We start from the raw sequence: 11,143 nt of genomic DNA, 5'->3' as shown, positions 1-11,143 counted from the left end.
TACCAGTGTGTTAGTTTGAACATTTTATACCAAAGCTCTAAAACTGATGTTGCATTTCTGCGGCCCTCGATCAGGTTGACTTTCAGTATGACAAGGAAAGAAACATGCTAAGAAAGGCATTCTTCTCAATGCTTTAGAAGTCTTGGCACCTATGTACAAGATGCACTGGCACAAAAGGGAATGAAGGGTCTGATTTTGAACTCATACCCATGTAACCTGAACTCACTTCAGTGGGATTCCTCTTGATGTACATGAGCATCAGTGAGATCACATTCAGATGAGTCGGATGAGCTAAATGTCAGACGAGTCTGATTATTTGCCTATTTGTGCCTGTGTAGTCCTTTATACCAATGCAAAGTGGGTATAAAACACCATAAAATCCTAATTGTAACTCAGTTTGCATGTCAGTGCCAGTTCGTGGAGGATCTCAGTGGAGAATCCAGGCTAGGAAATGTAATTAAAGAGATAGTGGTCACATCTACACGAGATGCTGACAGCGCCGTTGTTACTGTGCAGTCATTTAGTACTTACATACACATTTAGTACTTGTGCATGCATGTACTGAATGACTGCCTAGTAACTCAGATTACTGCGCAGTAGCGTCCCCGATGGCTTTTTGGTGATGCTGACTGTGCAGTAGCGCGTTACTACTAGCTAGCGTCTCATGCCACGTGATGCTACTGTGCATTAGTAACGAGCTACTGCACAGTCAGCATCTCATATAAACGTGGCTACTGTCTGCTTAAAAGTTTATCCAACCATGCTTATGCTGAATCTCAAAAAATATTTTTTCTGCATTATTATTTTTAGCGGGTGTGTCTACGCGTCACTGTATGGCGATGTTGTTACTGCGCCTTTTTGAAGTATTAAAACATGGCGCCCATACTCTGCCATACGGACGGCATGCTGAAATTTCTCTTCTATGTTGCCGTACCAGTGCACTATAAGCGGGAAGTGTGCCATTATGGCAATGTAACTAGCGATCACTTGTAGACCCACATGATCGCTACATCACCATAGCACGCCCTACAGCAACGTAGCATGTAGCTACATCATCGTAGGGCAATGTGTAGATGCTCCCAGTATAAACACAAACAGATGCCTTAAAAGAAGCACCCATATCCAGCTAGTCTGAACTTACACCCGTGGCAGCACTTGGAGCATGAAGAACAGGCTTTTTATGGCTGAACGGACAGCAAAGTATTTGAATTTCACTTCCCAACCTGCACAAATTAAATAAGGAAAGGAAACCTGTCTGGTAAACTGTTCTAATTTCCTTTGGTTAATCTAAGGTGATATTAGGTATAAGCACCCAATAAAGAAATCTGTTTGTTTGAGTCTGGTGATTTTTTTGAAGCTGAAATTGTCTCTTTAAAAATAAGCAGAATCTGCAGCCAGAGCTGCTTGGGATGGAAAAGGCCTATTGCAGCACTGAATTCATGTCCCTGCAGGGGAAGTGCACATACCCATTAGCAGACATATGTTTAGCATGTAGAAGTTAGCAGGGAGGCCATCTCCCTGTGTTGTCTGTATGATTTGTGAGTGTGCCTGTTCCCTGGCCCAACCTATAACATATTTCAGTTGATATATGGCTTGCTCAGTGTGGGCCTGTGTTCTTCCTGCTCCTAAAGTGGGTTTGTATACTGCAGATGTATGCATGTGTCCATGTATATTGCCTATGGGCAATGTATCGCGTAAGAAGAAACTATGGTCCTTGGTTCAGATTATAGCTGAGTAAATATTGCTGGTTGCCCATGGGCAACTTTTAAGGGAAATGTTCTGGAAATGTATCAGACATAGGCTAGAGGTTGAGTTGGGGAGGTTGCAATCTTACCCTTCTCTTCTTTGGTCTATAGGAGAATCCTTGAGCTTTGCTGATGATTTGCTCTCTGGCCTTGCAACGTCGTGTGTGGCAGCTGGTAGGAGCCATGGAGAGGTCCCCGAGATCAGCCTCTATTCAGTCATTTTCAAGTGCCTGGAACCTGATGGCCTGTACAAGTAAGAAATGATGGGGTGGGATGGGGTGGAGGGAGATCATGAGGACTCTTCAACGACTGATGTAACTGCTGTCTAATACTTTTATTGCAGTTGTGCTTCAAAGCTTCCATCTAGTTGGATCACTGTTGTTCTAGGTGCTGTAAAAAGAGAGCTTTCTGTGGATCTATGAATTAGGGTTGAAGTCAAAAAACTGAAAGCCAGTTTTCCAGCAGTGCAGATTATGGGACTGTTTACACCTGGGCTTTTGGGTTGGTTCCATCCTTGGGTAGACAAGACTCATGGGACCTCATTGAAGCAAGCCTGCCTCTGATATATGATAAAATTGCAATCCCATCCATGAAGGGATGTGGTTTGCTTCATCTAATGACTTCACCCAACAAGGAGTAGGCAAAACCACCTGCTTTTTCTCAGTTCTTGATGAGCAAACAGTAGCCAGCTAACAAGCCAAATAGCAACCCCAGTGCCATTTGCAGCAGTGGCACCTTGTGCCTATTTACATGTGTTTGCTTTCACCGCAGGAAGGACAATAACAGAGCAGAGAGAGCCACTCTATCTATCTGATATGTATATAACAACCCTTGGAGAGCAGGACTGGGGTCCTTGCTCGATTCACCTGAGGTGCTATTTGTGGAGGAGAGGGGGTTCAAAGGCAAGGCATTTGATTTTCTCCTTAGCCCATGGCATGTAATTTATGACCCAGGCAATGTGATTATTTCAACACATGTGCATTTGATTCTTCTCTGTGCATTTGATTCTTCTCTGTGCTGGGGGGCTTTTCAGGCTTTTCCAATCTCCTCTCCTAACAGATGCCTCAGAAATATAAGCTCTAAGAAATGAAAAGGGTCAAAGTGAAGAAATGAGAGCATTGGCAAAATGAACTTTTTTGCACTGAGGCAGTTGTATATACTGGGGAAGCAGAGCTGTGATTACCTCTCCCTGATCCTTTCCAGGTAGCAATCCCTACCCTGGTATCAATGATCTTCAGCACTGGCAAGATTGCAAAATGCTGATCACCAGTACCTCTGCTTATGGTCTGAGAACAGTCTGGGTCCCAGCATACAGTTAACCTATGGATCTGTATGAAGCAGCTTTTCTCTGGTGCTGCTCTGGGACGGGAACACAATGAATAAGGTCCCTAGTCCTGATCAGATTTTCTTTTAGGATAGACGTGCCTGTATTTTGTATCTGCCAAGCCCCTCTTGCTCTTGGCAGTATACAGGACAAACATCTTCGTCTAAAGCAACTCCCTCAAGAAAGTGTCTCACTCATTGCTTTTGTGAAAGGACCAGATGAAGAAATTAGGCTTCATGTCATCCATTACTTCTGTGGAGGGTGAGAAAGCACTTATTACCCTACCAGGACAGACAAAGTTCTCAGTTCTCTCTGACCCCAATGGAAAGCAGGAGTAGCTCTGCTAAGACAATGGAGTTATGCTGGCCTAAAACCAGCACAACAGAGATTGGAAAGTGACCTCCATGGGAGTGACCAGTGCCACGCGTAGGTATCTCCCAAGTTCTGCTCTCTCCATTGCCACCATCAGCAGATAAAAGCAGATGGCTCCATGTTTGTGAGCTGCATGGTACAACCTGCAGTCTTACCCTTCCTTACCCCCAAGAGTTGCAGTCAGCAGGGCGAGGAGGATGGGGGAAGTAGGAGAGCAGATTTAAAAAAAAAGGGAGAGAGAGAGAAACACCCAGGGCTTAATGTCAGAGCGGCTGTAATAATTAAAACACATTTTGTATTGAGTAATGAAACTTTTTATGGGACCACAAAGGCAGTTAAACTGAGAGCTGGCAAATGGTCTGTCAGTGAGAACTTTTTAAGATCTTGATTAATACTTTCCCTTTGCCTCCCCCTTCTACTACCCCCCAGTTAAATATGTTGACAGCCTCCAAAGAAGGCAAGGCCTTTATTACGCATCTCTGTTGAAGCAGCCAGAAGCAGGTTCCAAATGGTGCCTCTTGCCATTTAATAATTTTTAAAGTTTCCTTGTTATATATGTATATATCATTATTAATATCACTGGGAATAGGGCTACTCTGAAAAGATGCCAGGGATAGGTTGGAACAGTCACAGAGCTTGCTAGGAATTCACCTCCAATAAAATTCCAGTCTCTTGCAAGCCGTTGGCAGTTTGGTCTCTGTTTCTCGGTGGCAGCAGCCAAAGGAGGAGCCATTGTATTTGCCCTCTGACTATTCGAGTAGCTGATCTTGAGGTTAAAGGGCTGATCTGGACATCAGGAGAGCTGAGTACCAAGTCCCAGACTACTGGTTGATCTGTCAAGTCATTTCTGACTTAGTTTCCTCACCTGCAAAATTAGGATGATGATGATACCTGCTTGCCTGCCCATGGCTTCATTTATTGTCACATATTAAGGGCTCAGGGCTCTTCAGATGGAAAGGATAAAGCTTTACCACATGCTATATCAATCCCAAGGGAGCATAGAAAAAGAATCACTTTCTCCTTGGCCCCCAAAAAATGTCCTCTGCTACACAAACATGAGTTGCGTAGAGACAGAGGTGAGGTGAGGGCACAGGGCAGATAGTTGGTCCTCAACCAGTCAGTCTAGCTTCTCTCTAGCAAAGCTCTGTGTGCATTTAGCAGGGCAGTTGAATGGAAAGCTGCTGCTCTCTGCAGATGCTTCCAGGGAAGTGGGCCTAATTTGTACAGGAGCTTGATGGGTAAAGTGATGCAGCAGCTTTCTGCATTAACAACCTGATTCATCTCACACTGGCATCAGTGGCAGCCAGTCCATGGGCATCAAACAACTTTGGAGGCAGTCCTCTCGGTGTGTCTTTCCAGTGCAAGTCAATGTGCCTTACGAATATAGGTCAGAAGAAGCAATCTGGCCTTCGTTTATAGATGTGCTGGGGGGGTGGGGAGTGGGAGGCAGGGTGCTTTACTTAGAGTGGCTCCAAGGGTGTCTATACATGTGCTCCGGGGTGGAGTGGGGGGCGCTTTAATTAGAGAGCTGCTTTGAGAGCTGCTCTAATTAAAGCACTTACAATGTCACATGTATTCGGCATCCTGCACTTCAAAATGGCGGTGGGGACACTTTAACTAAAGCTAGTTTGACAAGCTTTAGTTAAAGTGCCCCCACTGACATTTTGAAATGCGGGGACACTGAATACATGTAACATGGAAGCTGCTGGAGTACGCTAATTAGTATGCTCCGGCAGACTCACCACAGGCTCAATTAATGGAGTCTGCTCCAACGCAGGCTAATTAGCACGTGTGGGAGCAGAGCTCCATCACATGTATAGGTGCCCCAGAGCTGTTCTAATTAAAGCGCCTGAAGCGTCACTTGTATCAGTGTCCCCATGCTGAAAAATGGCATTGGGAGCACTTTAACTAAAGCGTGCCAAACAAGCTTTAGTTAAAACATCCCTGCCACCATTTTTCAGCTCAGGGATGCTGATACACATGACTCTGGAGTCTGAGTACGGTAATTACCACGCTCCAGCAAACTCGATTAACTGAGTCTGCTCTGACGCATTGTAATTACAACACGTCGGAGCAGCCTCTCTGTGCCTGTATAGGTGCCTGAGCGCTAGGGAGGTCTGGAGCCTGTGGAGAGTGGTCAGCCTTATGCATCCAGCCGAGGGCCTGTGGGGTTTGGCACTCACTTCCTAGGGAATCCTAAGATGCTACATTCAAATGCATGCACACATATATACACACAGCAGAATCTGTGCACATGTCCACAACAGACACAAATGCACCAGGAGAGATATACATGCCAACATCTGTACATACACCCCCAGCACATACATGCTTGCTAGCATCTGTACATACATGTGTTAGCACTTATGAACACATACCAGCATCAGTACACCCACCAGCACATACAAACATGTGCCAGTATTTATACAGAGGCAGTTGAACACCTACTCACAAGCAACCTTATGCATACATCCCAGCATCTGTGCACACATGAGCACACACACAAAACTTGGACACTCTGAATTCACCAGTCTATATAAACATGCCAATATCTGTACTCAAACACACTAAAGTATGTCAGCATTTGCATATGTACACTGGAACACAGACTGATACATATGCCCACTCATTTAATACATTTTCACACTGCTCCATACACACATTTATCAGTGCACAGACATAGAAACGTGTCTGAAATTTTGCATTCGGCACAGACATGTTTAATATCAAGGCACACACATATCCTGAGCGCTGTTCTAGTCAAATAACCATGCCATTGCAACACAAGGTGTAGAAAGCCAGGACAGTGAAATGTGAGGCTAACACACTGTTCTGAACCTGTGCAGACGTAGTAACAACACAAACATGGGCACAGGATTGGTTTTTTAAATTAAATTTCTTCTGCTTGTTCCATTTGTTTTTGAGGAAAACTAGCTTTCTTGGAAGGCTGTAACCTGGGAGAAATCCAGATCACAGCAATTCAGCAGGGATCCGTGCTTTATTGCAGCCTGTCAGGTGAATGCTCATTCACTCTACTACATTCAGGGCTTCTAAACAGCAAACCTTTGGCTCTCTTTGGCCCCTCCAGTTTGAAGATAACATCTAAATGGAGAGGGAGGCCTGTGAGATCATGCAAGCTGATCAAATCCATAAAAATGAATCTCACATCATGTCCATTTTCATCTGAGCTACCTAAAGCAATTAGGCCATATTATTGGCCAATCTCTCGGCCCGTTTCCATCCTGAAATCAAAGTAGGGACTGAGGTCAAAAACAAGCAAACAAACCAGAATAACCCCCTCTTCTCCTAAACAACCTCCAAACAAACAAACAGTCTGATGGGTTTCTCTGTTTTTTGAGACTTCTGTAATTTTAAAAACATAAACCACCAAAAGCAGAACTAATTTCTCTGTCCTTTTCAATTTCAGCTTGAGGAAAATATGTTGCCTTCCTACTTGTGTTTTTCTGCTTGTAAAAAAAAAGTGTGTTTGAGACACCAGTCCTGCAGTGCAAGGGTTTGTAATAGAAGAGCAGTTACAAGTCAGCTAAGGTGCGTGCACATACACACGCAGCACAAATGCAGGCACACACACGGTCTCTGTCTCTCACACACTCACATTCACATATAGATGCACTTTGAAGACGCTTGAACTTGGTTGCGTGCATACACATAGCTGTATTGGGTGTTTCTGGAGATACCATGTTTAGTTTAAGTCCTTAAAGGGGAAAAACTAGGAATGAAATATAGTGCTGACAAATGTGCCACAGGAAAAAGAATCCCTTTTCCCAGAGAGCAGATGAAATGGAGGTACCTACAGATTCCTTCTCTGAAACTGCTTGGAGGAGTCACCTCCAGGGATGTGTGGGAAGTGTCTTTATCTCTGTTCAGACCTCGGCTTCTGCAGAGGCAGCTGCACAGAGGTAATAATCAGTGCCGGATACATTGGTGGCTTTGATGATACAAGAAGCTGAACTCAACCGGCCATTAAATGGGAAGGTTTATTGATTGTCTCCGACCATGATTAAAATTCAGCCTAGAACCGACAGATTCCACAGTCCGGGATCCAGTGGTACTGAGCCCACCTGCCCCCTCTACCTCCCCTCTGCTCCTCACTGGGACTCTCTGGACATCACCTGCAACCTCCCTTGCCCTGTAGCCCACCTTGCCCATTTCAGCACCTTACCTAGCTGCTCTCTGGGCATTTGGGATGCCTGTTTACTGAGCTGTAAGAGCCGTCCTCCTCCAAGCGCTGTACCTGATCGGTTGCTGGCGAGTGGGTTTGCCAGGGTAGCATGTTTATTTCAGATACTTGGGGAGATGCCATGAGCTTGGAGCCAAAAATTGAGAGTTTGGAAAAGGAGATGAAACCCCCTCCAGCTCCTCTGTAGATCAGCGTTGTAGAAGCAGGAGCAACACCAGTTGCTCTTCCCTCCACCACAGATACTGTAATTATAGATTAGATGAAATCCCAGTGTTTCACTTTATTTACATTCCTGACCAAGCCTATTCATTTCCGGTGTTTGTGCCAAGAATCAGCACAAAATTTACTGGAAATAATATGGAAATCATTAGGAACCCTTCCAGAGCCTCTTCCTTGGAGCATGTTCTTCGGCTGAGGAGCTTCTAGGCTCCTGCTGAGTTTGCTTTCCTCTTGCTATGCCAAACTGGGTACCTTGGTGGCATGCTGACCTGAACCAACACCTCTCACTAGCCTGAGTCTACAAATGTGCCAGAAGGGTCTTGGAAAAGGTGCAAGCACAACGTGTGTGGTTGCACTGTGTATCATCATCTCCTGGATTCAGGAGCTGAGAAGCTAGAGGATATGGCTCAGTGAGTCTCTGGCATATAATGGGGCACCGGGGAAGAAAGGTCAATTCACTTGGATGGAAGTAAAGCTTAAACCACAGAACAGCATTAAAACCTTGGAACAACACTGTCTTGTCCCCATCTGCCCCTCTCACCCCCAAATAGCTAGCAAATCCTTCCTGGAAAGCTTAATCCACTAACTGGCAGAGGAGCCTTCTCCAGAGCAAGTAGGTTTGCCCTGAACAATCCGTATAACACTTTTTGTCTCTTTGTCTGTCTGGTGTTTTTTTTTTTTAATCCTTGCCTCTGTGTCCCAGAGTTTGCTAATGATAACTGCCATTCTTCCTAATTCAGTATAATTGTAGTTATTAGTCTTCTACTGGAAAGACTCATGAATGAGGAACAAGGAGTATCAGATCCTGAAAGACTCAATGGAATAGTTGAAACACATCTGTTACAGGCCTGGCTGACCTTTCCCTTAGGTGTGGTCATCAGAATGACGTGCTGGACCCAAACCTTGCACCTCACATGTTTTTAGCACTCTCCTGCCACTGTCTCTATATGGGGCCTTTCAGACTCTTCTTGGGAAGTGACACCGAATCTGGAATCTCTTCTCAGGACATGGTGTGCCACAGGCTTCTTTCCCTAAATAATAAAACTAGTGCTAACCTTTCCCTAGTCTTCCCAGTAGCTTATGCTTGCTCCTTCCAGCAACTATCCTTTAAGGTATCCTGAATTAATTGTTTCACAGCATTGGGGACTGTGTAGCAGATAAAGCAAGTAACGTACAGATCTTGCAAAGCACTGCTGGACAGTAAGCACTTTACTTATTGACAGGCCGTGAATGATAGATCGATGGAAATAAACACACACACAAACCTGAACACAACTCTGCCTTAGTTTTCTTGCCATTCTGAGGTTTCTTTAGCTCTCGGCCTCTTCCAGGGAGCCCCGGGATCCTCCATGCTCTCTGTTCTCTTACCTGGACTTGGCTGTTGGCTTTTTTCTGCTCCCGCTGGCTAAAGGGAGATTCTTACACATTTGTCTCTCTCAGTCCTTCCTCTGGGTTTCTTGGTTCCCAAATCCCTTGTGTTTGTTACAGTGGATCAGAGTCATTAGCAAAACTATTAGATAGTTTTGGTAAGACGTCTCCTCTTGATCTTAGCAAAAACAGAAATAGTCAAGTACCCTCACCCTGCTTTAGATCTACACACCTTGGACATGGAGACTGCTTTAGACACCTATATTATTTAAGTATCAGCGATCAAACTGTCTGCAGACTCTGTGTGTGTCTCTTTGCTGATGTGGAATTTCCATCTCCAGGACTCAGTCAACTCAGTGCACACCAGAGCAGACATCAAAATGGTGAATGAAATAGGAGTACAGGTAATATTCATAAAAAAGGTTTAAAGTGGCATTCACATTCTTCCCAGTACCATATATTTACCTTGCATACATCTCTGTACTCACTTACCTTGCCATGGCATTGATTGCCTGAAGTCCCTGGTGGTTCAGTGGTTAAATCCTTGTCTGCTGGGTTTGATTCCTGGATGTTTATACAGCTACAGCCATTGAGGCACCAAATGCCTGGGCTCAGTCTGGCCTTTGGATTCTGTCTCAATGGCCTAAAAACAGGTTGATAGGTCTGGGCAGCCTCCACGCTTCCATACTCCTGCCTAGGCATGTGCATTGAAGGTCTGGGTGTCCTCTCATGCATACACCATGATCCAGAAAGGTCAATGGCTGCTTTTGATTGCCTGTATCATGTGTAACAAAACAGGTACAAATACCCCTAAGAACAAGGAAAGGGAGGAGGGAGAAGATGAATGAATAAGTGTGGATATGATGCTTTTTCATTGAACAAATGTTAGAACCAAAAAAATTCCACCTGCTCTATTTTCTGATTATTGTCAATGTTGTATTATAGTAGGGTTTTCCCAACCAGAGTGTGCTGCTTAACTATCTGAAACCTGCTGAATCACCATCATCATCAACAGTGTTCAGGAGCCTCTTTCATAGACCAAGAATTGTACAAGTTCTGTACAGATGAAGTGATGTGCGTAAGCTCATATAGGAAGTTCCTGGCAGAGCCAGAATCTAATCAGGTTCGCTGATCTGCTGTTTTAAGCCCAAGATTTTCCTTCCTAGGTGTCTTAGAGTTGTTGCAAAATGAGGCTATCCAGATGCTAGCTCAAGTAGGTTTGTAGGGACTAAGTCCACTTTCCAGTCAACAAAATTCCAGGCTGCCTGTAAAAGCATGCCTGCACTGGGCATGAATCGGTCTCTTCAGTCTGCAGAGAGGCCAGGCACTGGGAGACCCATGTCCTTTCTCATTTGTCCAAGTGATGGCCCAGACACAGGAGAAGGTTAAGTTGTTGCTGCCTGGATTGTCCCTGTCATGGAGTTACGCAGAGGCAGTTTCCAAAGCTGCCTTCTTTCACAAGCATTAATACCATATATCCCTTTTTAAAGGAAGGATCTACAAATAGAAGCCACATGAAAGAAATTCAGATGCTTCCCTCCTCACCCAGACAAATCAGGAGGCCTGGATTCTCTTCCCAGCTTTGTTGCTGTTCTACATAAGCCAGTCATTTCACGTCTTTTTCTCTATCATCTTTCTGCATTTTTCCTTTAGACTGTAAGCTCAGCAGGGCGGAGACTGTCTCTCACTATGAGCATGTACAGTGCCAAGCATACTGATCAGAGCAGTAGCAATGATTGCCCTGGATCCTTCCTAAAACTTTGGACTTTCTCCTGCTGAACCTAGGCCTTGACTTGGACATCTAGGACAGAAATTCTGCTGGTTTAAATTGGCCTAGTTCCAGTGTCTTACAAAGAGACCTGCTGATTTACATCATGTGAGAATATGACATTCTCTTTCCTTTTTTTTTTTTTT

General features: G+C 44.6%; 1 protein-coding gene across 1 annotated transcript in view; it reads left to right on the top strand.

Moving 5' to 3' along the window:
* The window catches only part of ASTN2 (astrotactin 2), a 644,195-nt gene that overhangs the window by 576,855 nt on the left and 56,197 nt on the right, over window positions 1–11,143 (top strand). Inside the window, 3 exon segments of the mRNA XM_019510513.1 lie at window positions 1,857–1,998; window positions 6,869–6,909; window positions 6,912–6,990. Of these exon segments, the coding sequence (XP_019366058.1) occupies window positions 1,857–1,998; window positions 6,869–6,909; window positions 6,912–6,990 (262 nt within the window).

The sequence above is a fragment of the Gavialis gangeticus genome, unplaced genomic scaffold, assembly GCF_001723915.1.
Source record: "Gavialis gangeticus isolate Ggan-Ray unplaced genomic scaffold, GavGan_comp1, whole genome shotgun sequence".
NCBI classification, from domain to species: domain Eukaryota; kingdom Metazoa; phylum Chordata; order Crocodylia; family Gavialidae; genus Gavialis; species Gavialis gangeticus.
Note: the sequence above shows the minus strand (reverse complement) of the source record. Positions and strands in the feature narration are given on the sequence as shown.